This window comes from Oncorhynchus clarkii, unplaced genomic scaffold (genome assembly GCF_045791955.1).
Source record: "Oncorhynchus clarkii lewisi isolate Uvic-CL-2024 unplaced genomic scaffold, UVic_Ocla_1.0 unplaced_contig_11073_pilon_pilon, whole genome shotgun sequence".
NCBI classification, from domain to species: Eukaryota; Metazoa; Chordata; class Actinopteri; order Salmoniformes; family Salmonidae; genus Oncorhynchus; species Oncorhynchus clarkii.
This window is the reverse complement of record NW_027258603.1, coordinates 17,015-44,511: the sequence shown is the minus strand read 5'-3', so window position 1 is coordinate 44,511 and position 27,497 is coordinate 17,015. Positions and strand designations below refer to the sequence as shown.

At 43.4% G+C, this 27,497-nt stretch overlaps 1 protein-coding gene across 2 annotated transcripts in view; it reads left to right on the top strand.

Annotated features, from left to right (window-relative positions):
* Positions 1 to 3,922: 3,922 nt before the first annotated feature.
* The window catches only part of LOC139397473 (NLR family CARD domain-containing protein 3-like), a 35,360-nt gene continuing 11,785 nt past the window's right edge, over positions 3,923 to 27,497 (top strand). The window contains exons 1-4 of one of the 2 annotated variants that reach the window (XM_071144172.1): positions 3,923 to 3,980; positions 4,460 to 4,560; positions 20,351 to 20,449; positions 25,067 to 25,183. In XM_071144172.1, coding sequence (XP_071000273.1) covers positions 4,478 to 4,560; positions 20,351 to 20,449; positions 25,067 to 25,183 — 299 coding nt within the window. In that variant the 5' untranslated portion in view covers positions 3,923 to 3,980; positions 4,460 to 4,477. Of the gene's footprint in view, positions 4,140 to 4,459; positions 4,561 to 20,350; positions 20,450 to 25,066; positions 25,184 to 27,497 lie in introns of both variants that reach the window. The other variant, XM_071144171.1, reaches the window with a different exon arrangement.

Genomic DNA, 27,497 nt, shown 5'->3' with positions numbered 1-27,497 from the left:
AACCGGTGTTGGAGGTAAGCGAAGCAGAGACTGTGAAGGAGTTAATGGGGAAATTGGAGGAGAGTGAAATGAGGGAGTTGCTGTGTTGGTGCTTTAAATATGATATTCGCCCGAAGGAGCGTGTCGGGGATTTATTGGCACCTGGGTCAGTGCTCTCTACTCGTCCTGAGGTGCGTGCTAGTCAGCTGGTGAAGACAGTGCCAGTCTCACGCACCAGGCCTCCTGTGTACCTCCCTAGCCTTGCATGTCCTGTGCCAACACCGCTCTCAAGATCTCCAGTACGCCTTCACGGTCTAACCCATCCTGTGCCACCTCCACACCCCAGCCCTCCGGTAGCAGCTCCCCGCACTAGGCTTCCTGTGCGTGTCCTCGGCCCAGTACCACCAGTGCCAGCACCACGCATCAGGCCTACAGTGCGCCTCGCCTGTTTAGCGCTGTCGGAGCCTTCCTCCTCTCCAGCGCTGTCGGAGTCTCTCACCTGTTCAGCGCTGCCAGAGCCTTCCTCCTCTTCAGCGCTGTTGGAGTCTCCCGCCTGTTTAGCGCTGTCAGAGCTTTCCGCCTCTACAGCGTTGCCGGAGTCTCCCGCCTGTTCGGAGCTGCCAGTCTGCATGGAGCTGCCAGTCTGCATGGAGCTGCAAGTTTGTATAGAGCTGCCAGTCAGCAAGGAGCTGCCAGTATGCATAGAGCTGCCAGTCTGCAAGGAGCTGCCAGTCTGCAAGGAGCCGCCAGAGCTGCCAGTCTGCAGGATGCTGCCAAAGCTGCCAGTCTGCAAGGAGCCGCCAGAGCTGCCAGTTTGTAAGGAGCCGCCGGAGCTGCCAGTTTGTAAGGAGCAGCCAGGGCCGCCAGTTAGCAGGGAGCAGCCAGGGCCGCCAGTTAGCAGGGAGCAGCCAGGGCCGCCAGTTAGCAGGGAGCAGCCAGGGCCGCCAGTCAGCAGGGAGCAGCCAGGGCCGCCAGTCAGCAGGGAGCAGCCAGGGCCGCCAGTCAGCAGGGAGCAGCCAGGGCCGCCAGTCAGCATGGAGCAGCCAGAGCAGCCAGGGCCGCCAGTCAGCATGGAGCAGCCAGAGCAGCCAGAGCTGTCAGTCAGCATGGAGCAGCCAGAGCAGCCAGGGCCGCCAGTCAGCATGGAGCAGCCAGAGCTGCCAGTCAGCATGGAGCAGCCAGAGCAGTCTGCCAGCATGGAGCAGCCAGAGCTGTCAGTCAGCATAGAGCAGCCAGTCTGTGTCGACCAGTCTCTTCCAGATCTGCCAGTCGTCCAGACTCTTCCAGATCTGCCCGTCGTCCAGACTCTTCCAGATCTGCCAGTCGTCCAGACTCTTCCAGATCTGCCAGTCGACCAGACTCTTCCAGATCTGCCAGTCGACCAGACTCTTCCAGATCTGCCCGTCGTCCAGACTCTTCCAGATCTGCCAGTCGTCCAGACTCTTCCAGATCTGCCAGTCGTCCAGACTCTTCCAGATCTGCCAGTCGTCCAGACTCTTCCAGATCTGCCAGTCGTCCAGACTCTTCCAGATCTGCCAGTCGTCCAGACTCTTCCAGATCTGCCAGTCGTCCAGACTCTTCCAGATCTGCCAGTCGTCCAGACTCTTCCAGATCTGCCAGTCGTCCAGACTCTTCCAGATCTGCCAGTCGTCCAGACTCTTCCAGATCTGCCAGTCGTCCAGACTCTTCCAGATCTGCCAGTCGTCCAGACTCTTCCAGATCTGCCAGTCGACCAGACTCTTCCAGATCTGCCAGTCGACCAGACTCTTCCAGATCTGCCAGTCGACCAGACTCTTCCAGATCTGCCAGTCGACCAGACTCTTCCAGATCTGCCAGTCGACCAGACTCTTCCAGATCTGCCAGTCGACCAGACTCTTCCAGATCTGCCAGTCGTCCAGACTCTTCCAGATCTGCCAGTCGTCCAGATTCTCCCAGATCCGCCAGTCGACCAGATTCTCCCAGATCCGCCAGTCGACCAGATTCTCCCAGATCCGCCAGTCGACCAGATTCTCCCAGATCCGCCAGTCGACCAGATTCTCCCAGATCCGCCAGTCGACCAGATTCTCCCAGATCCGCCAGTCGACCAGATTCTCCCAGATCCGCCAGTCGACCAGATTCTCCCAGATCCGCCAGTCGACCAGATTCTCCCAGATCTGCTAGTCGACCAGGATCTGCTGAAACCGCCAGCCAGGTTCTGGTAATTTCTACTACCTGCCTGGGCTTCTTCTCAGTGCTGAGCTTCTTCTCAGTGCTGAGCTTCCTCTCAGTGCTGAGCTACCCATCTGTCCCGAGTTACCTCTGTCCCGAGCTGTCCCTCTGTCCCATGTTATCATTGTGGTGGGTAACCTATTTAGGGACGTTTAGGAGGGGGATTAAAACTGTCATGGAGTGGGGTCCACGTCCAGCGCCAGAGCCGCCTCCGCGGACAGATGCCCACCCAGACCCTCCCCTATAGGTTCAGGTTTTGCGGCCGGAGTCCGCACCTTGGGGGGGGGGGTACTGTCACGCCCTGACCATAGTTTACTTTGTATTTTCTATGTTTTGATTGGTCAGGGTGTGATCTGAGTGGGTATTCTATGTTTCATGTCTTGTTTGTCTATTTCTATGTTCAGCCTGATATGGTTCTCAGTCAGAGGCAGGTGTTCGTCATTGTCTCTGATTGGGAACCATATTTAGGTAGCCTGGGTTTCACTGTGTGTTTGTGGGTGATTGTTCCTGTCCTATGTGTCCACACTATATAGGCTGTTAGGGTTTCGTTACGTTTTGTTTTTGTAGTATTGTATTGGAGATTCGTGTTTCGTATTATTAATAAACATGGATCGTAAACCACACGCTGCATTTTGGTCCGACTCTCCTTCGTATGAAGACGAAACTCATTACAAGGGTGCCATAGAGCTCTGTTCAAAGTAGTGTACTCTATAGGGAATAGGGTGCCACTTTGGGACAGAAACTCAGACTTGAATCACTGATCCTTGAGACAGCTAGTTGTTCATACGGTGTTGTTATTAATGATTAACCTTGAAATGCAGTGGGCTGAATCAGGGTCACACAGTGTTGTTATTAATGATTAACCTTGAAATGCAGTGGGCTGAATCAGGGTCCCACAGTGTTTGTTGGAAGTCTTAAAGAAATCTACTCTGAAACAAAGGTATCACCTCAAAAACATGGTTCTGGGCTTAAAGAAAGAAGACACCTGTACCATGTCAGATATGGAGTTGAAATATATTACATGTTGAGTTGCATCCCAATATGACACTTTATATACATCACAGAAGACTGAAATATAACAACACCATTTGGCAGAGAAACACCGGATTTTCAGCCTTAAAAAACAATTAATGTTTATTAATTATGAAATTATAAAAAATATGAATAACATTCCACCATGAGGTCACTAGGTAATAATGATACAATATGAATAACATTCCACCATGAGGTCACTAGGTAATAATGATACAATATGAATAACATTCCACCATGAGGTCACTAGGTAATAATGATACAATATGAATAACATTCCACCATGAGGTCACTAGGTAATAATGATATAATATGAATAACATTCCACCATGAGGTCACTAGGTAATAATGATACAATATGAATAACATTCCACCATGAGGTCACTAGGTAATAATGATACAATATGAATAACATTCCACCATGAGGTCACTAGGTAATAATGATACAATATGAATAACATTCCACCATGAGGTCACTAGGTAATCTGACTGCAGGAAAGCAGTAGCTACACAGCGATGTTATTGTAAACCCAAGGCTTTTCTGGTAAACAGGATAAACTGGGTTTCTGATGATGCTGACATGGGGTCAGAGCCACTAAACTTTAACAGAAATGATGGAGTCCTAAATTAATCAGTAACAAAAATCACACAACGTTTCTTGACATTGGGGAGGTGAATAAACTGTTCCCAAGGTTTCATTCTCAACACAAAGGAAACTCTCACTGACTTGACATGTTCTGGTTTTGAATTCAGGCTGCAAGGTAAGAATCCTACCAGGAATTATTCATGTAGGATGTTGGTAGAAAGTTGGTAGAAAGTTGCAGATACAGAGCCACTTGTCATCAGGAAGGTGCTCTCTCAGCAGAACTGAAAATATCTCAATGACTTGACATGTTCTGGTTGTGAATTCAGGCTACAAGGTAAGACTCTTCCCAGGGATTATTGTAAAGTGTGAAGAGAAATTAAATGTCTGGTGTTATTTTAATTTAGTGAATGAAAGTAAAACACTCACATCTAACAGTTGATTTCACCTGGGACAGCTACGTGACAGTTCAATCATACAAAATGGCGCTAACTGGGTGTAGTCAAGTCATATTCAATAACATATTGTTCATATATTCGTATATCGCGGTTATTTTACAATTTGTATATTTTTTCATGAATTATAATTCAATGACATGTTGGATCTTTGTTTAGGTGTCATTGCTCGAAAATGAGTCTCTCTGGGGAGAGAGAGGAGGGCGGCCATGCCTCTAAAATGAGTCTCTCTGGGGAGAGAGAGGAGGGCGGCCATGCCTCTAAAATGAGTCTCTCTGGGGAACATGACACCAACGTTAAGAGGTGAGATTAGAATTTTGTTTAGGAATTTATGAAGAGTTTATATCCAGAACGCTATATCCATAATTTTTTCACATTTGTGTTTTTTCATCAGAAATGAAGTCTTCTGGGTACCTTCATGTGTAAAATATAACTGTTCTAAGATTCATAGATTTTAGTGTCTGATATTTTCTCCTAAACGTCAACTGAACGGCACAGAGACACCATTCAAATGTGTGCAGATTCATTACATCTTCAGCTGGAAACACTAAGTGATGTTGTCCGTCTGTGACCAAGAGAAAGTGGTCTTAGTTCAATTCTACGAAATGATTTAGTATTTATTTTCATTTTGGGGACTGAACATCACAGCGAATATTGTTACATCACAGCAAGATGAAACTAATATTGTTACATCACAGCAAGATGAAACTAATATTGTTACATCACAGCAAGATGAAACTAATATTGTTACATCACAGCAAGATGAAACTAATATTGTTACATCACAGCAAGATGAAACTAATATTGTTACATCACAGCAAGATGAAACTAATATTGTTACATCACAGCAAGATGAAACTAATATTGTTACATCACAGCGAATATTGTTACATCACAGCGAATATTGTTACATCACAGCAAGATGAAACTAATATTGTTACAATCTCTAGATTCTCCCGTTTCATTTGATCTATAGAGCCCCACAGTGGAGGTGTCATAATACCCATAACACCTAGTGGTCAAACAGGGAAATGGTTCCAATAGTTTTATAGAGCCCCACAGTGGAGGTGTCATAATACCCATAACACCTAGCGGTCAAACAGGGAAATGGTTCCAATAGTTTTATAGAGCCCCACAGTGGAGGTGTCATAATACCCATAACACCTAGTGATCAAACAGGGAAATGGTGCCAATAGTTTTATAGAGCCCCACAGTGGAGGTGTCATAGTACCCATAACACCTAGCGGTCAGACAGGGAAATGTTCCAATAGTTTTATAGAGCCCCACAGTGGAGGTGTTGTAGTACCCATAACACCTAGCGGTCAAACAGGGAAATGGTTCCAATAGTTTTATAGAGCCCCACAGTGGAGGTGTCATAGTACCCATAACACCTAGCGGTCAGACAGGGAAATGTTCCAATAGTTTTATAGAGCCCCACAGTGGAGGTGTCATAGTACCCATAACACCTAGTGGTCAAACAGGGAATTGTAGAAACACTTGAGCCTTTTGGCTCACTTCTAATGTAACACAATAATCAGCAGTGGTGCTGCAGTGGTGCTGCAGTGGTGCCTGGGTAATATCACTGGGGAAGACATGGTACAACACATGTGTTGTGATAATAGTGGGTAATATCACTGGGGAAGACATGGTACAACACATGTGTTGTGATAATAGTGGGTAATATAGTGGGTAATATCACTGGGGAAGACATGGTACAACACATGTGTTGTGATAATAGTGGGTAATATAGTGGGTAATATCACTGGGGAAGACATGGTACAACACATGTGTTGTGATAATTGCTTTGTTTGCTCTATAACCTGCTAGTTCATATGCTTTGTAACCATGATATATAAGCCTAAGGCCCAGACAATAAGACGACACAGTGGCAGATTCAACCACACCTTTGTTTCACCACTAAATCAGAGAGTCTGTCCGGTGGAGTCCACAACACATATTGCATTTAACAGACAGATACAACTAAAAGATACCAACAACTATTTAGTCTAATCAACGTAAGCTACATATGTGGCACTCCATGGTTCTGGTGTGTGTGTGTGTGTGTGTGTGTGTGTGTGTGTGTGTGTGTGTGTGTGTGTGTGTGTGTGTGTGTGTGTGTGTGTGTGTGTGTGTGTGTGTGTGTGTGTGTGTGTGTGTGTGTGTCAGCAGATTTCTCTACTTGTTGTTGATGTTGAAATTCAACTCACGGTCACTCGAAGTCAAACTTAAATGAATCATTTAGTTAACTGGAGAGGTTTAAACCAACTCAATGCACCACAGTAGAGAAGAGATGGCACCCTGTCACAGTCACCTGCATGGACCAAAACAGAGTGAGAGAAGAGATGGCACCCTGTCACAGTCACCTGCATGGACCAAAACAGAGTGAGAGAAGAGATGGCACCCTGTCACAGTCACCTGCATGGACCAAAACAGAGTGAGAGAAGAGATGGCACCCTGTCACAGTCACCTGCATGGACCAAAACAGAGTGAGAGAAGAGATGGCACCCTGTCACAGTCACCTGCATGGACCAAAACAGAGTGAGAGAAGAGATGGCACCCTGTCACAGTCACCTGCATGGACCAAAACAGAGTGAGAGAAGAGATTCAACAAAATCTCAGAAGAACAAAATGGTCTACCACCCTGTCATACTGTTTCATTTGTTATTTAACCTTTATTTAACCAGGTAGGCTAGTTGAGAACACCTTTATTTAACCAGGTAGGCTAGTTGAGAACACCTTTATTTAACCAGGTAGGCTAGTTGAGAACAAGTTCTCATTTACAACTGCGACCTGGCCAAGATAAAGCAAAGCTGTTCGACACAAACAACGACACAGAGTTACACATGGAATGAACCAACATACAAGCAATAATGATCCAGTAGTGAGTCATTTAGCAGACGGTCTGATCCAGTAGTGAGTCATTTAGCAGACGCTCTGATCCAGTAGTGAGTCCTTTAGCAGACGCTCTGATCCAGTAGTGAGTCATTTAGCAGACGCTCTGATCCAGTAGTGAGTCATTTAGCAGACGCTCTGATCCAGTAGTGAGTCATTTAGCAGACGCTCTGATCCAGTAGTGAATCATTTAGCTGACGCTCTGATCCAGTAGTGAGTCATTTAGCAGGCGCTCTGATCCAGTAATGAGTAATTTAGCAGACGCTCTGATCCAGTAATGAGTCATTTAGCAGACGCTCTGATCCAGTATTGAGTCATTTAGCAGACGCTCTGATCCAGTAATGAGTCATTTAGCAGACGGTCTGATCCAGTAATGAGTCATTTAGCAGACGCTCTGATCCAGTAATGAGTCATTTAGCAGACGCTCTGATCCAGTAGTGAGTCATTTAGCAGACGGTCTTATCCAGTAATGAGTCATTTAGCAGACACTTCAACGGCTCAGACACGAGAGGTATGTGGCAGAGTCTACAGTCAATCACGGACCTCAGAAAGAAAACCAGCCCAGTGGCGGACCATGATGTCCTGCTCCCAGACAAACTAAACAACTACTTGGTTCGCTTTGAGGACAATACAATGCCAACGACACGGCCCGCTACCAAAACCTGTGGGCTCTTCTTCACTGCAGCCAACGTGAGTAAAGCATTTAAACGTGTTAACCCTCGCAAGGCTGCCGGCCCAGACGGCATCCCCAGCCGCGCCCTCAGAGCATGCGCAGACCAGCTGGCCGGTGTGTTTACGGACATATTCAATCAATCCTTATCCCAGTCTGCTGTTCCCACATGCTTCAAGAGGGCCACCATTGTTCCTGTTCTCAAGAAAGCTAACGTCACTAAGCTAAATGACTACCGCCCCGTAGCACTCACTTCCGTCATCATGAAGTGCTTTGAGAGACTAGTCAAGGACCATATCACCTCCACCCTACCTGACACCCTAGACCCACTCCAATTTGCTTACCACCCCAATAAGTCCACAGACGACGCAATCGCAATCACACTGCACACCGCCCTAACCCATCTGGACAAGAGGAATACCTATGTAAGAATGCTGTTCATCGATTACAGCTCATCATTTAACACCATAGTACCCTCCAAACTCGCCATTAAGCTTGAGACCCTGGGTCTCGACCCCGCCTTGTGCAACTGGGTTCTGGACTTCCTGACGGGCCGCACCCAGGTGGTGAGAGTAGGTAACAACATCTCCACCCCGCTGATCCTCAACACTGGGGCCCCACAAGGGTGCGTTCTGAGCCCTCTCCTGTACTCCCTGTTCACCCACGACTGCGTGGCCATGCACGCCTCCAACGCAATCATCAAGTTTGCAGACGACACTACAGTGGTAGGCTTGATTACGCATCACTGGGGACAAACTACCTGCCCTCCAGGACACCTACACCAACCGATGTCACAGGAAGGCCAAAACGATCATCAAGGACAACAACCACCCGAGCCACTGCCTGTTCATCCCGCTATCATCCAGAAGGCGAGGTCAGTACAGGTGCATCAAAGCTGGGACCGAGAGACTGAAAAACAGCTTCCATCTCAAGGCCATCAGACTGTTAAACAGCCACCACTAACATTGAGGGGCTGCTGCCAACATACTGACTCTAATCTCTAGCCACTTTAATAATGGAAAAATGGATGTAATAAATGTACCACTAGTCACTTTAAACAATGGCACTTTATATAATGTTTACATACCCTACATTACTCATCTCATATGTATATACTGTACTCTATGCCATCTACTGCATCTTGCCTATGCCGTTCGGCCATCACTCATTCATATAATTTTATGTACATATTCCTATTCATTCCTTTACACTTGTGTGTATAAGGTAGTTGTTGTGAAATTGTTAGGTTAGATTACTTGTTAGATATTATTGCATGGTCGGAACGAGAAGCACAAGCATTTCACTACACTCACATTAACATCTGCTAACCATGTGTATGTGACAAATAACATTTGATTTGATTTGATTTAACGAATAAGATTACATGGAGAGGAAGACCTGATCCTAGATCATAATGAATCAGATAACATGGAGAGGAAGACCTGATCCTAGATCATAATGAATCAGATTACATGGAGAGGAGGACCTGATCCTAGATCATAATGAATCAGATTACATGGAGAGGAAGACCTGATCCTAGATCATAATGAATCAGATTACATGGAGAGGAGGACCTGATCCTAGATCATAATGAATCAGATTACATGGAGAGGAGGACCTGATCCTAGATCATAATGAATCAGATTACATGGAGAGGAGGACCTGATCCTAGATCATAATGAATCAGATTACATGGAGAGGGGGACCTGATCCTAGATCATAATGAATCAGATTACATGGACAGGGGGACCTGATCCTAGATCATAATGAATCAGATTACATGGACAGGGGGGACCTGATCCTAGATCATAATGAATCAGATTACATGGAGGACCTGATCCTAGATCATAATGAATCAGATTAGATGGACAGGGGGACCTGATCCTAGATCATAATGAATCAGATTACATGGAGGACCTGATCCTAGATCATAATGAATCAGATTACATGGAGGACCTGATCCTAGATCATAATGAATCAGATTAGATGGACAGGGGGGACCTGATCCTAGATTATAATGAATCAGATTACATGGAGAGGGGGGACCTGATCCTAGATCAGCACTCCTCCTCTGGGACACTGCCTATATAAAACCGAACAGAAACAGAACACACAGTTGTAAAGTCTAGTCACAGCAGGTGTTTACTGCCATCTAGTGGAAGATACCAATATAACACTTTATTATCAGGGTGGGGAGGCGGCTGAGTGAAACAGAAAGTAAAGCTGTTGTTTTGTACAGGATCCATTTTGAGACGACAGAGCAGAAAACACTATATGGAGATTATTGAAAAATAAAGTAAGTATTTCTGAACAATAATCTATTCTAATGGACAGAGTAAAATAATGAATACCTGGAATGAGATATTACTAGTTAGTAGAACTGCTACTTGAGCTGAGTTGCTGACAGACAGCAGTTTTCAAAGTGTAAACTAATCAGTAGGCCGACATGTTATCAGTAACACGTCTGGTAAAGATGGTGGAGGAGCTTTTCAATGATATGGTTTTATGTTTATCTCAGGGTTTCTCCATCCTTTTGTTCTTACCAGCACTTACACACCTGATTCAACTAATCATCAAATATTTTAAGACAGTTTAACATTTGAGGCATACAAATGAACATTCTCAAATTAAAACCTTTTGGGTTTGTAGGCCTGCTTACAATTATTAAAGGCCTACAGTAACATTTTGGAGGAAAGAAACACAGCTAAACTTGGTTTAGAGTAAATTATATGTTTATCAAAAATAATGTAAGAGAGATGTCTTGAAGAAACGCGTCTGGGTTTAGAACTCTGTGTCGCTGCGACAGTAGGAAATTCGTTTTGCATGGCCCGGTGCTACAGCTGAGTGGACATATAATTTATGGACCAATGGAATGGTCTAAAATGCTTAAACTCTGCTCCCCCGGGGAGCCGGGCAATGCACAACTAATTCACCCAGTGACCGTTACTTTGTTTCCTGATTGAAAGTAACTTTGTAGCCGACGCAGTTCCAGAATGTCTGTTGAAACTGTGTCTCATATGGAACGTTAGAACAGTGGTGGAAACAGAACTCAGTTCCAGAATGTCTGTTGAAACTGTGTCTCATATGGAACGTTAGAACAGTGGTGGAAACAGAACTCAGTTCCAGAATGTGTGTTGAAACTGTGTCTCATATGGAACGTTAGAACAGTGGTGGAAACAGAACTCAGTTCCAGAATGTCTGTTGAAACTGTGTCTCATATGGAACGTTATAACAGTGGTGGAAACAGAACTCAGTTCAAGAATGTCTGTTGAAACTGTGTCTCATATGGAACGTTAGAACAGTGGTGGAAACAGAACTCAGTTCCAGAATGTCTGTTGAAACTGTGACTCATATGGAACGTTAGAACAGCGGTGGAAACAGAACTCAGTTCCAGAATGTCTGTTGAAACTGTGTCTCATATGGAACGTTAGAACAGTGGTGGAAACAGAACTCAGTTCTCAAACAGGAGTAAAAGTAAAGATTCCTTCATAGAAAATGACTCAATTAAAAGTGAAAATCACCCAGTAAAATACTACTTCAGTGAAAGTCTAGAAGTATTTGGTTTGAAATATAATTAAGTATCAAAAGTAAAAGTAAACTAGTAATAATTTAAATTCCTTTTATTAATCAAACCAGACGGCACAATGTTCATGTTATTTTAATTTATGGATAGCCAGGGTCACACTCCAACACTCAGACATCATTTAAAAACAAAGCATTTGTGTTTAGTGAGTCCTCCAGATCAGAGGCAGTAGAGATGACCAGGGATGTTCTCTGTTTAGTGAGTCCACCAGATCAGAGACAGTAGGGATGACCAGGGATGTTCTCTGTTTAGTGAGTCCTCCAGATCAGAGGCAGTAGGGATGATCAGGGATGTTCTCTGTTTAGTGAGTCCTCCAGATCAGAGGCAGTAGGGATGACCAGGGATGTTCTCTGTTTAGTGAGTCCTCCAGATCAGAGGCAGTAGGGATGACCAGGGAGTCCTCCAGATCAGAGGCAGTAGGGATGACCAGGGATTCTGTTCTCTGTTTAGTGAGTCCTCCAGATCAGAGGCAGTAGGGATGACCAGGGATGTTCTCCAGGGATGTTCTCTGTTTAGTGAGTCCTCCAGATCAGAGGCAGTAGGGATGACCAGATGTTCTCTGTTTAGTGAGTCCACCAGATCAGAGGCAGTAGGGATGACCAGGGATGTTCTCTGTTTAGTGAGTCCTCCAGATCAGAGGCAGTATGACCAGGGATGTTCTCTGTTTAGTGAGTCCTCCAGATCAGAGACAGTAGGGACGACCAGGGATGTTCTCTGTTTAGTGAGTCCCCCAGATCAGAGGCAGTAGGGATGACCAGGGATGTTCTCTGTTTAGTGAGTCCTCCAGATCAGAGGCAGTAGGGACGACCAGGGATGTTCTCTGTTTAGTGAGTCCACCAGATCAGAGACAGTAGGGATGACCAGGGATGTTCTCTGTTTAGTGAGTCCACCAGATCAGAGGCAGTAGGGACGACCAGGGATGTTCTCTGTTTAGTGAGTCCTCCAGATCAGAGGCAGTGTTGTTCTCTGTTTAGTGAGTCCTCCAGATCAGAGGCAGTAGTGAGTCCTCCAGATCAGAGGCAGTGACCCAGGGATGTTCTCTGTTTAGTGAGTCCTCCAGATCAGAGGCAGTAGGGATGACCAGGGATGTTCTCTGTTTAGTGAGTCCTCCAGATCAGAGGCAGTAGGGATGACCAGGGATGTTCTCTGTTTAGTGAGTCCTCCAGTCAGAGGCAGTAGGGATGACCAGGGATGTTCTCTGTTTAGTGAGTCCCCCAGATCAGAGGCAGTAGGGATGACCAGGGATGTTCTCTGTTTAGTGAGTCCTCCAGATCAGAGGCAGTAGGGACGACCAGGGATGTTCTCTGTTTAGTGAGTCTGCCAGATCAGCGGCAGTAGGGATGACCAGGGATGTTCTCTGTTTAGTGAGTCCTCCAGATCAGAGGCAGTAGGGATGACCAGGGATGTTCTCTGTTTAGTGAGTCCTCCAGATCAGAGGCAGTAGGGACGACCAGGGATGTTCTCTGTTTAGTGAGTCCTCCAGATCAGAGGCAGTAGGGATGACCAGGGATGTTCTCTGTTTAGTGAGTCTGCCAGATCAGAGGCAGTAGGGATGACCAGGGATGTTCTCTGTTTAGTGAGTCCTCCAGATCAGAGGCAGTAGGGATGACCAGGGATGTTCTCTGTTTAGTGAGTCCTCCAGATCAGAGGCAGTAGGGATGACCAGGGATGTTCTCTGTTTAGTGAGTCCTCCAGATCAGAGGCAGTAGGGATGACCAGGGATGTTCTCTGTTTAGTGAGTCCTCCAGATCAGAGGCAGTAGGGATGATCAGGGATGTTCTCTGTTTAGTGAGTCCTCTAGACCAGAGGCAGTAGGGATGACCAGGGATGTTCTCTGTTTAGTGAGTCCTCCAGATCAGAGGCAGTAGGGATGACCAGGGATGTTCTCTGTTTAGTGAGTCTGCCAGATCAGAGGCAGTAGGGATGACAGGGATGTTCTCTGTTTAGTGAGTCCTCCAGATAGAGGCAGTAGGGACCAGGGATGTTCTCTGTTTAGTGAGTCCTCCAGGGATGTTCTCTGTTTAGTGAGTCCTCCAGATCAGAGGCAGTAGGGATGACCAGGGATGTTCTCTGTTTAGTGAGTCCTCCAGTAGGGATGACCAGGGATGTTCTCTGTTTAGTGAGTCTGCCAGATCAGGGCAGTAGGGATGACCAGGGATGTTCTCTGTTTAGTGAGTCCTCCAGATCAGAGGCAGTGTTTAGTGAGTCCTCCAGATCAGAGGCAGTAGGGATGACCAGGGATGTTCTCTGTTTAGTGAGTCTGCCATGACCAGGGATGTTCTCTGTTTAGTGAGTCCTCCAGATAGGGATGATCAGAGGCAGTAGGGATGACCAGGGATGTTCTCTGTTTAGTGAGTCCTCCAGATCAGAGGCAGTAGGGATGACCAGGGATGTTCTCTGTTTAGTGAGTCCTCAGAGGCAGTAGGGATGACCAGGGATGTTCTCTGTTTAGTGAGTCTGCCAGGGATCTCTGTTTAGAGTCCTCCAGCAGAGGCAGTAGGGATGACCAGGGATGTTCTCTGTTTAGTGAGTCCTCCAGATCAGAGGCAGTAGGGATGACCAGGGATGTTCTCTGTTTAGTGAGTCCTGCCAGATCAGAGGCAGTAGGGATGACCAGGGATGTTCTCTGTTTAGTGAGTCCTCCAGAGGCAGTAGGGATGACCAGGGATGGTTTAGTGAGTCTGCCAGATCAGAGGCAGTAGGGATGACCAGGGATCCAGGGATGTTCTCTGTTTAGTGAGTCCTCCAGTAGATGGTTTAGTGAGTCCTCCAGATGAGGCAGTAGGGATGATCCAGGGATGTTCTCTGTTTAGTGAGTCTGCCAGATCAGAGGCAGTAGGGATGACCAGGGATGTTCTCTGTTTAGTGAGTCCTCCAGATCAGAGGCAGTAGGGATGACCAGGGATGTTCTCTGTTTTCTCTGTTTAGTGAGTCTGCCAGAGTCTGACAGATCAGAGGCAGTAGGGATGACCAGGGATGTTCTCTGTTTAGTGAGTCCTCCAGATCCAGGGATGTTCTCTGTTTAGTGAGTCCTCCAGCTCAGAGGCAGTAGGGATGACCAGGGATGGTTTAGTGAGTCTGCCAGATCAGAGGCAGTAGGGATGACCAGGGATGTTCTCTGTTTAGTGAGTCCTCCAGATCAGAGGCAGTAGGGATGACCAGGGATGTTCTCTGTTTAGTGAGTCTGCCAGATCAGAGGCAGTAGGGATGACCAGGGATGTTCTCTGTTTAGTGAGTCCTCCAGATAAGAGGCAGTAGGGATGACCAGGGATGTTCTCTGTTTAGTGAGTCCTCCAGATCAGAGGCAGTAGGGATGACCAGGGATGTTCTCTGTTTAGTGAGTCTGCCAGATAAGAGGCAGTAGGGATGACCAGGGATGTTCTCTGTTTAGTGAGTCTGCCAGATCAGAGGCAGTAGGGATGACCAGGGATGTTCTCTGTTTAGTGAGTCCTCCAGCTCAGAGGCAGTAGGGATGACCAGGGATGTTCTCTGTTTAGTGAGTCCTCCAGATCAGAGGCAGTAGGGATGACCAGGGATGTTCTCTGTTTAGTGAGTCCTCCAGATCAGAGGCAGTAGGGATGACCAGGGATGTTCTCTGTTTAGTGAGTCCTCCAGATCAGAGGCAGTAGGGATGACCAGGGATGTTCTCTGTTTAGTGAGTCCTCCAGATCAGAGGCAGTAGGGATGACCAGGGATGTTCTCTGTTTAGTGAGTCCACCAGATCAGAGGCAGTAGGGATGACCAGGGATGTTCTCTGTTTAGTGAGTCCTCCAGATCAGAGGCAGTAGGGATGACCAGGGATGTTCTCTGTTTAGTGAGTCCTCCAGATCAGAGGCAGTAGGGATGACCAGGGATGTTCTCTGTTTAGTGAGTCCTCCAGATCCAGAGGCAGTAGGGATGACCAGGGATGTTCTCTGTTTAGTGAGTCCTCCAGATCAGAGGCAGTAGGGATGACCAGGGATGTTCTCTGTTTAGTGAGTCCTCCAGATCAGAGGCAGTAGGGATGACCAGGGATGTTCTCTGTTTAGTGAGTCCTCCAGATCAGAGGCAGTAGGGATGACCAGGGATGTTCTCTGTTTAGTGAGTCCTCCAGATCAGAGGCAGTAGGGATGACCAGGGATGTTCTCTGTTTAGTGAGTCCTCCAGATCAGAGGCAGTAGGGATGACCAGGGATGTTCTCTTGATAAGTGCGTGAATTGGACCATTTTCTGTCCTGCTAAGCATTCAGAACGTAAGGAGTACTTTTGTCTGTCAGGGAAAATGTCTGGAGTTAAAAGTACATCATTTTCTTTATGATTGTAGTGAAGTAAAAGTTGTTAAAATATAAATATTAAAGTAAAGGACAGATTCCCCCCAAAAACTACTGAAGTAGTACTTTAAAGTATTTTACTGAAGTACTTTACACCACTGCATTAGAAGACAGATAAATGTGTTGATTTGAAGGAAAGACGGGCAGATTCTGGTAGGTCGGCTACGAACTATTATAAAGTTAGGTCGTCGTCAGACATTCAACAGTCACAGTAGGTTTGAGCTACAGTATGATCACTAATCATGCCGACCAACCTGATGGTCTCTGTTGGAAATGTTGTGAAAAGTATCTGGCCTCGGCTATAAATATCTGGCATTACTCATCTCATATGTATATACTGTATTCTATACTATTCTACTGTATCTTAGTCTATACATTACTAATCTCATATGTATATACTGTATTCTATACTATTCTACTGTATCTTAGTCTATGCATTACTCATCTCATATGTATATACTGTATTCTATACTATTCTACTGTATCTTAGTCTATGCATTACTCATCTCATATGTATATACTGTATTATTCTACTGTATCTTAGTCTATGCATTACTCATCTCATATGTATATACTGTATTCTATACTATTCTACTGTATCTTAGTCTATGCCGCTCTGACATTGTGACCAATAACATTTGACTTGATTTAGATTACACTATATTATATTATTTTATTTAGATTAGGCTATATATACAACATGACCAAAAGTATGTAGACACCTGCTAGTCGAACATCTCATTCCAAAATCATAGGCATTCATATGGAGTTGGTCAGCCCTTTGCTGCAAGAACAGCCTCCACTCTTCTGGGAAGGCTTTCCAGTAGATGTTGGAACATTGCTGCGGGGACTTGCTTCCGTTCAGCCACAAGACCATTAGGGAGGTCGGGCACTGATGTTGGGTTTTTAGGCCTGGCTCGAAGTCAGCGTTCCAATTCATCCCAAAGGTGTTCGATGGGGTTGAGGTCAGGGCTCTGTGCAGGCCTGTCAAGTTCATCCACACCGATCTCGAGAAGCCATTTCTGTAATGACCTCACTTTGTGCACAGGGACATTGTCATGCTGAAACTGGAAAGGCCTTCCCTAAACTGTTGCCACCAAGTTGGAAGCACAGAATCGTCTAGAATGTCATTTTATACTGTAGAGTTAAGATTTCTCTTCACTAGAACTAGGGGGCCCAAACCATGAAAAACAGCCCCATTGCACATGGTTATCTTGTGTGCGGCTGCTCGGCCATGGAAACACATTTGCTGACGTTGCAGTTAGGAACTCGGTAGTGGGTGCAACTGAGGACATTTTTATGTGCTTCCGCACTCCAGCGGGCCCGTTCTGTGAGCTTGTGTGGCCTACCACTTCACGGTTGAGCCGTTGTTGCTCCTAGATGTTTCCACTTCACAATAACAGCACTTACAGTTGACCGGAGCAGCTATAGCAGGAATTTGAAGAACTGACTTTGTTGGAAAGGTGGCATCCTATGACGGTGCCACGTTGAAAGTCACTGAGCTCTTCAGTAAGGCCATTCTACTGCCAATGTTTGTCTATGGAGATTGCATGGCTGTCTGTCCGACTTTATACACCTGTCAGCAACTGGTGTGGCTGAAATAGAATCCACTAATTTGAAGGGGTGTCCAAATACTTCTGTATATATAGTATAGATTCTCTGTCCTGCTACTGGTAGGACTATAACATTATGTGAACTGATCTGAACAGGTTTAGGCTGGTCATCTATGATATGTAGATTATATACAGTACATTCTCTGTCCTGCTACTGGTAGGACTATAACATTATGTGAAATGACCTGAACAGGTTTAGGCTGGTCATCTATGATATGTAGGCTGTAGCTGAGGTATAGACTTTCATCTGCATATCACTAACAAACTGCTAGTATACATTATAACCTAGTCTACTTTACATAATATAACATCTACATATCACTAACAACCCACTACTATACATTATAACCTAGTCTACTTTACATAATATAACATATCACTAACAACCCACTACTATACATTATAACCTAGTCTACTTTACATAATATAACATCTACATATCACTAACAACCCACTACTATACATTATAACCTAGTCTACTTTACATTATATAACATTAACATATCACTAACAACCCACTACTATACATTATAACCTAGTCTACTTTACATAATATAACATCTACATATCACTAACAACCCACTACTATACATTATAACCTAGTCTACTTTACATAATATAACATATCACTAACAACCCACTACTATACATTATAACCTAGTCTACTTTACATAATATAACATCTACATATCACTAACAACCCACTACTATACATTATAACCTAGTCTACTTTACATAATATAACATCTACATATCACTAACAACCCACTACTATACATTATAACCTAGTCTACTTTACATAATATAACATCTACATATCACTAACAACCCACTACTATACATTATAATCTAGTCTACTTTACATAATATAACATCTACATATCACTAACAACCCACTACTATACATTATAACCTAGTCTACTTTACATAATATAACATATCACTAACAACCCACTACTATACATTATAACCTAGCCTACTTTACATAATATAACATCTACATATCACTAACAACCCACTATTATACATTATAACCTAGTCTACTTTACATAATATAACATATCACTAACAACCCACTACTATACATTATAACCTAGTCTACTTTACATAATATAACATCTATATATCACTAACAACCCACTACTATACATTATAACCTAGTCTACTTTACATAATATAACATCTATATATCACTAACAACCCACTACTATACATTATAACCTAGTCTACTTTACATAATATAACATCTACATATCACTAACAACCCACTACTATACATTATAACCTAGTCTACTTTACATAATATAACATCTACATATCACTAACAACCCACTACTATACATTATAACCTAGTCTACTTTACATAATATAACATATCACTAACAACCCACTACTATACATTATAACCTAGTCTACTTTACATAATATAACATATCACTAACAACCCACTATTATACATTATAACCTAGTCTACTTTACATAATATAACATATCACTAACAACCCACTACTATACATTATAACCTAGTCTACTTTACATAATATAACATATCACTAACAACCCACTATTATACATTATAACCTAGTCTACTTTACATAATATAACATATCACTAACAACCCACTACTATACATTATAACCTAGTCTACTTTACATAATATAACATCTACACATCACTAACAACCCACTACTATACATTATAACCTAGTCTACTTTACATAATATAACATATCACTAACAACCCACTACTATACATTATAACCTAGTCTACTTTACATAATATAACATCTACATGTCACTAACAACCCACTACTATACATTATAACCTAGTCTACTTTACATAATATAACATCTACACATCACTAACAACCCACTACTATACATTATAACCTAGTCTACTTTACATAATATAACATATCACTAACAACCCACTACTATACATTATAACCTAGTCTACCTTTACATAATATAACATCTACATATCACTAACAACCCACTACTATACATTATAACCTAGCCTACTTTACATAATATAACATATCACTAACAACCCACTACTATACATTATAACCTAGTCTACTTTACATAATATAACATATCACTAACAACCCACTATTATACATTATAACCTAGTCTACTTTACATAATATAACATATCACTAACAACCCACTACTATACATTATAACCTAGTCTACTTTACATAATATAACATCTACATATCACTAACAACCCACTATTATACATTATAACCTAGCCTACTTTACATAATATAACATCTACATATCACTTGATGCAAAAAAACCTTTCTGAATGGATCAATGATTTCCCCCTCAGATCAATCATGTCCGTTTTAGCCTTTCTGTCTACATTCTCAGATACGTTTAGAAAATAACAGATTGAAAGACAATAAATAGCCACTTTTGGTGAATAAAAATAAGTGTGAGACATGGCCTTGTGTTGCTGTACTGTCTATAACTACCTTAACAAACAGTGACTTATTATTATTATTGTTGTTGTACTGTCTATAACTACCTTAACAAACTGTGACTTATAATTATTATTGACAGTTGCCATGGAGATGAAATGTCACAACTACATGTTCATGTGATGCATTAAATCACCTGACTGTTTCTATGTCTGTTAGTAAATGTTTTATTTCTCAAAGAGATAATGAATACATGAGAACAATTGACAATCAATAATTAGTTGTCACCATGTTAACCACAACCAACATGTTGGATCTCTGTTTAGTTGTCACTGTGTTAATAACCACAACCAACATGTTATATCTCTGTTTAGTTGTCACTGTGTTAACCACAACCAACATGTTGGATCTCTGTTTAGTTGTCACTGTGTTAACCACAACCAACATGTTGGATCTCTGTTTAGGGGTCACTGTGTTAACCACAACCAACATGCTGGATCTCTGTTTAGTTGTCACTGTGTTAACCACAACTAACATGTTGGATCTCTGTTTAGTTGTTACTGTGTTAACCACAACCAACATGTTGGATCTCTGTTTATAGGGGTCAGTGCTCTAAAATGAGTCTCTCTGGGGAGAGAGAGGAGGGGGGCCCTGCCTCTAAAATGCATCTCTCTGGGGGACATGACACCAAAGCTAAGAGGTAAGATGACAATTTGATGAAGAATTTATTAAGTTTATTTCCAAAATAAATAGATATCTTAAGATGAATGCACTTACTGTAAATAGCTCTGGATAAGAGCATCTGCTAAATCAGGGGTTCTCAATCCGGGGTCTGTGGAGGTACTGCAGGGGTTCTCAATCCGGGGGCTGTGGAGGTACTGCAGGGGTTCTCAATCCGGGGTCTGTGGAGGTACTGCAGGGGTTCTCAATCCGGGGTCTGTGGAGGTACTGCAGGGGTTCTCAATCCGGGGTCTGTGGAGGTACTGCAGGGGTTCTCAATCCGGGGTCTGTGGAGGTACTGCAGGGGTTCTCAATCCGGGGTCTGTGGAGGTACTGCAGGGTTCTCAATCCGGGGTCTGTGGAGGTACTGCAGGGGTTCTCAATCCGGGGTCTGTGGAGGTACTGCAGGGGTTCTCAATCCGGGGTCTGTGAAGGTACTGCAGGGGTTCTCAATCCGGGGTCTGTGGAGGTACTGCAGGGGTTCCACGGCACCCTGACTGTACTCGTTGCAATGTAAGACATTTGATAGGATTTTCACGACACGACCACTTGATCTGATATAATGGAATGGAATAATATAATGAACTCTTAATTATTGCCTAATATAATTTAATGCATATTTTTTTTACCAATTCTGATGGTTGTTACAAACAGAATTTTGACAATATTACCGTTATATCAACACATTCTTCACACCCCTTTAACAACTCTAAATATCTTTGGCATAGTAGGCATCAAGTTCCTTGCCAATAATGTTGCCTACAACGTTGCAACAATGTTCATATTCATCAAACACATACAGTGCCTTGCAAAAGTATCCGGCCCCCTTGAACTTTGCGACCTTTTGCCACATTTCAGGCTTCAAACATAAAGATATAAAACTGTATTTTTTTGTGAAGAATCAACAACAAGTGGAACACAATCATGAAGTGGAACGACATTTATTGGATATTTCAAACTTTTTTAACAAATCAAAAACTGAAAAATTGGGCGTGCAAAATGATTCATCCCCCTTAAGTTAATACTTTGTAGCGCCACCTTTTGCTGCGATTACAGCTGTAAGTCGCTTGGGGTATGTCTCTAACAGTTGTGCACATCGAGTGACAAATTTTTTTTCCCATTCCTCCTTGCAAAACAGCTCGAGCTCAGTGAGGTTGGATGGAGAGCATTTGTGAACAGAAGTTTTCAGTTCTTTCCACAGATTCTCGATTGGATTCAGGTCTGGACTTTGACTTGGCCATTCTAACACCTGGATATGTTTATTTTTGAACCATTCCATTGTAGATTTTGCTTTATGTTTTGGATCATTGTCTTGTTGGAAGACAAATCTCCGTCCCAGTCTCAGGTCTTTTGCAGACTCCATCAGGATTTCTTCCAGAATGGTCCTGTATTTGGCTCCATCCATCTTCCCATCAATTTTAACCATCTTCCCTGTCCCTGCTGAAGAAAAGCAGGCCCAAACCATGATGCTGCCACCACCATGTTTGACAGTGGGTATGGTGTGTTCAGGGTGATGAGCTGTGTTGCTTTTACGCCAAACATAACGTTTTGCATTGTTGCCAAAAAGTTCAATTTTGGTTTCATCTGACCAGAGCACCTTCTTCCACATGTTTGGTGTGTCTCCCAGGTGGCTTGTGGCAAACTTTAAACAACACTTTTTATGGATATCTTTAAGAAATGGCTTTCTTCTTGCCACTCTTCCATAAAGGCCAGATTTGTGCAATATACGACTGATTTTTGTCCTATGGACATTGTCTCCCACCTCAGCTGTAGATCTCTGCAGTTCATCCAGAGTGATCATGGGCCTCTTGGCTGCATCTCTGATCAGTCTTCTCCTTGGATGAGCTGAAAGTTTAGAGGGATGGCCAGGTCTTGGTAGATTTGCAGTGGCCTGATACTCCTTCCATTTCAATATTATCGCTTGCACAGTGCTTCTTGGGATGTTTAAAGCTTGGGAAATATTTTTGTATCCAAATCCGGCTTTAAACTTCTTCACAACAGTATCTCGGACCTGCCTGGTGTGTTCCTTGTTCTTCATGATGCTCTCTGCGCTTTTAACGGACCTCTGAGACTATCACAGTGCAGGTGCATTTATACGGAGACTTGATTACACACAGGTGGATTGTATTTATCATCATTAGTCATTTAAGTCAACATTGGATCATTCAGAGATCCTCACTGAACTTCTGGAGAGAGTTTGCTGCACTGAAAGTAAAGGGGCTGAATAATTTTGCACGCCCAATTTTTCAGTTTTTGATTTGTTAAAAAAGTTTGAAATATCCAATAAATGTCGTTCCACTTCATGATTGTGTCTCACTTGTTGTTGATTCTTCACAAAAAAATACAGTTTTATATCTTTATGTTTGAATTCTGAAATGTGGCAAAAGGTCGCAAAGTTCAAGGGGGCCAAATACTTTCGCAAGGCACTGTATTACGCCCTAGATGCCTTCAACTGCCCAATTTATAGCCACGCCCAATTTATAGCCACGCCCAATTTATAGCCACGCCCAATTTAGGATTATTATTTAACAACATGATGTTGTGCTCCAAAGGGAGAACTTGAAATAACATGATGTAGATAATTAAATAATCAGAAGAACAACGTGTTTATTATTATACACTCTTAGAACAGAAGGTTCCTTCTAGAACCAAAAAGGCTTCTATCACTTCCTTGAATATGGAACCACTAAAAGTTCTATATATTTTTGGGTTCAATGAACCTGTAGAGTTCTGATAACCAAAAGGTTAATGTTTTGAGGATGGGAACCCAGCAGCCCTCCAGTGGTCAGAACAAAGTCTGCCCATTTTTTCCAGCACCCGGCCCGGGATTCGAACCAGCCACCTTTCCTCCAACTCCAACCTGAGTTAATCTTCAGAAATAAGCATGAGTTAATTAATCTGCCAAAATGAAGACAAAATGCTTTACAGACATACATGGTATCACTTGTTATACATAATTGTTATACATAAATCATTGCCAAAAGCACAAGACATACTGTTGCACATAAATCTATATTATTTATGGATTGATTATATAGAAATATCAAACATTATTTTTAACTACTCAAAACAATTACATGTGGCGCAGGAACCACTGACTTACTGCATTATTCTATAGTATTATCAAGACACCTGCTGTTAACTTTTAACTACTTAGGACACCTGCTGTTAACTCTTAACTACTTAGGACAGCTGCTGTTAACTCTTAACTACTTAGGACACCTGCTGTTAACTCTTAACTACTTAGGACACCTGCTGTTAACTCTTAACTACAGCTCACGATGTGTCCTAAATATCTGTCGACTAGGTGGGACATTCATGCATAGTTACCCACCCACTTATACCCATAAGTGTAAAATGTCTTTATTCTCAGCACTTATACGACCAATTTTCTACTCTGAGACATTTTGGCGATATGGGCTCAAAATAGATCTCAAAATATTGTTCTAAAAAAACATAGAATGTTTGTTTAACATAATGATAAAAAATGAATATTACTAATGTAACCCACTGTAAAGACTGGGTTTAGTTGATTGTGTTGCACTGATCATGTCCTCCTTCTGGAACTGTCCGCGTCCCCATACAGAACTGTCCGCGTCCCCGTACAGAACTGTCCGCGTCCCCGTACAGAACTGTCCGCGTCCCCGTACAGAACTGTCCGCGTCCCAAGGATATTGTCCGGTTACGCGCAGAGTGGACTGAGGTGATCTTGGGGAATAACGACGGAGTTTGTTACAGTGTTGAGACGCCAAAGTTTATTGTTTAATTTGCTTTTTTCTTTACGGTCAGGGACAGTATGAGTGTAGCCAGATCCTTTTCACTCTCTATTCTTTTTTCATTTTGTGTTTCACCGGATTCGTCATCATCATCGAACGACCTGCTAGCTAGTCGGTACAGCTCGGTAAGCTAGCTACTCTACCAGCAGCATCCTAGTTACCATAGCTACCACTACTTCATCACCAGCTGTCTGCATTTCTTGTGGACTGATGTCTTTTATACTGATAACAAGTTCAAACAGGTGCCATTAATACAGGTAGCGAGTGGAGGACAGAGGAGCCTCTTAAATAAGAAGTTACAGGTCTGTGAGAGCCAGAAATCTTGCTTGTTTGTAGGTGACCAAATTCTTATTTTCCACCATAATTTGCAAAGAAATTCATAAAAAATCCTACAATGTAATTTTCTGGATTTTTTTTCCCTCATTTTGTCTGTCATAGTTGAAGTGTACCTATGATGAAAATGACAGGCCTCTCATCTTTTTAAGTGGGAGAACTTGCACAATTGGTGGCTGACTAAATACTTTTTTGCCCCACTGTATATATATATATATTTAGCAAAAAAACATGATTATATGTCTCTCTGAAATGACATCATCAATTGATAGATTGTTTTAACTAATAGATGTCTGCCATTGAACAATCGCCTGATTAGCTTGTGAAAAACACCAAACTCTTTCATCATTTCTTTAAACAATAACAGCTAATTTACCAACATTTCTGAAAAGTGATATGCAGCGTTTTGGAATGAAACTCTTCTTATGTTTCCCCATCTGAGCTCAGAGTAGATGAGAGATGTAATGTTTGTCTCTGTTGTGTTGAAGTCAAATCAAGCAGGAGAGACCAGCCTCCCCTGTACCCAGCTGTGTGTCCATGAAGAGTGACCAGTCTATGGGTCAACCTATATGGTTTAGAGAGGGAGACTTTTCTACTGAACAAAGGTAAGAAGAACTCATGAACTCATGTTCAGTGAGTTAAACAACACTGTCTCTAGTCAAAATCAAATCAAATCAAATGTATTTATATAGCTCTTCGTACATCAGCTGATATCTCAAAGTGCTGTACAGAAACAGCAAGCAATGCAGGTGTATAAGTACGGTGGCTAGGAAAAACTCCCTAGAAAGGCCAAAACCTTGGAAGAAACCTAGAGAGGAACCAGGCTATGTGGGGTGGCCAGGCCTCTTCAGGCTGTGCCGGGTGGAGATTATAACAGAACATGGCCAAGATGTTCAAATGTTCATAAATGACCAGCATGGTCCAATAATAATAAGGCAGAACAGTTGAAACTGGAGCAGCATCATGTCAGGTAGTCCTGAGGCATGGTCCTAGGGCTCAGGTCCCCCGAGAGAGAGAAAGAAAGAGAGAAAGAGAGAATTAGAGAGAGCACACTTAAATTCACACAGGACACCGAATAGGACAGGAGAAGTACTCCAGATAAAACAAACTGACCCTAGCCCCCCGACACATAAACTACTGGAGCATAAATACTGGAGGCTGAGACAGGAGGGGTCAGGAGACACTGTGGCCCCATCCGAGGACACCCCCGGACAGGGCCAAACAGGAAGGATATAACCCCACCCACTTTGCCAAAGCACAGCCCCCACACCACTAGAGGGATATCTTCAACCACCAACTTACCATCCTGAGACAAGGCTGAGTATAGCCCACATAGATCTCCGCCACGGCAGAACCCAAGGGGGGGGGGGGGGGGCGCCAACCCAGACAGGATGATCACATCAGTGACTCAACCCACTCAGGTGACGCACCCCTCCCAGGGACGGTATGAGAGAGCCCCAGCAAGCCAGTGACTCAGCCCCTGTAATAGGGTTAGAGGCAGAGAATCCCAGTGGAAAGAGGGGAACCGGCCAGGCAGAGACAGCAAGGGCGGTTCGTTGCTCCAGAGCCTTTCCGTTCACCTTCCCACTCCTGGGCCAGACTACACTCAATCATGTGACCCACTGAAGAGATGAGTCTTCAGTAAAGACTTAAAGGTTGAGACCGAGTTTGCGTCTCTGACATGGGTAGGCAGACCATACCATACAAATGGAGCTCTATAGGAGAAAGCCCTGCCTCCAGCTGTTTGCTTAGAAATTCTAGGGACAATTAGGAGGCCTACGTCTTGTGACCGTAGCGTATGTGTAGGTATGTACGGCAGGACCAAATCGGAGAGATAGGTAGGAGCAAGCCCATGTAATGCTTTGTAGGTTAGCAGTAAAACCTTGAAATCAGCCCTTGCCTTGACAGCCTCCTTACACTGGCTTCCTAACACTGGAGTAATATGATCACATTTTTTGGTTCTAGTCAGGATTCTAGCAGCTGTATTTAGCACTAACTGAAGTTTATTTAGTGCTTTATCTGGGTTGCTGGAAAGTAGAGCATTGCAGCAGTCTAACCTAGAAGTGACAAAAGCATGGATTAATTTTTCTGCATCATTTTTGGACAGAAAGTTTCTGATTTTTGCAATGTTACGTAGATGGAAAAAAGCTGAAAAAAAGATGTCCTTGAAAATGGTCTTGATATGTTCTTTAAAAGAGAGATCAGAGTCCAGAGTAACGCCGAGGTCCTTCACAGTTTTATTTGAGACGACTGTACAACCATTAAGATTAATTGTCAGATACAACAGAAGATCTCTTTGTTTCTTGGGACCTAGAACAAGCATCTCTGTTTTGTCCGAGTTTAAAAGTAGAACGTTTGCAGCCATCCACTTCCTTATGTCTGAAACACATGCTTCTAGCGAGGGCAATTTTGGGGCTTCACCATGTTTCATTGAAATGTACAGCTGTGTGTCATCCGCATAGCAGTGAAAGTTAACATTATGTTTTCGAATGACATCCCCAAGAGGTAAAATATATAGTGAAAACAATAGTGGTCCTAAAACGGAACCTTGAGGAACACCGAAATTTACAGTTGATTTGTCAGAGGACAAACCATTCACAGAGACAAACTGATATCTTTCCAACAGATAAGAACTAAACCAGGCCAACACTTGTCCGTGTAGACCAATTTGGGTTTCCAATCACTCCAAAAGAATGTGGTGATCGATGGTATCAAAAGCACTAAGGTCTAGGAGCACGAGGACAGATGCAGAGCCTCGGTCTGATGCCATTAAAAGGTCATTTACCACCTTCACAGGTGCAGTCTCAGTGCTATGATGGGGTCTAAAACCAGACTGAAGCATTTCGTATACATTGTTTGTCTTCAGGAAGGCAGTGAGTTGATGCGCAACAGCCTTTTCTAAAAACGTTGAGAGGAATG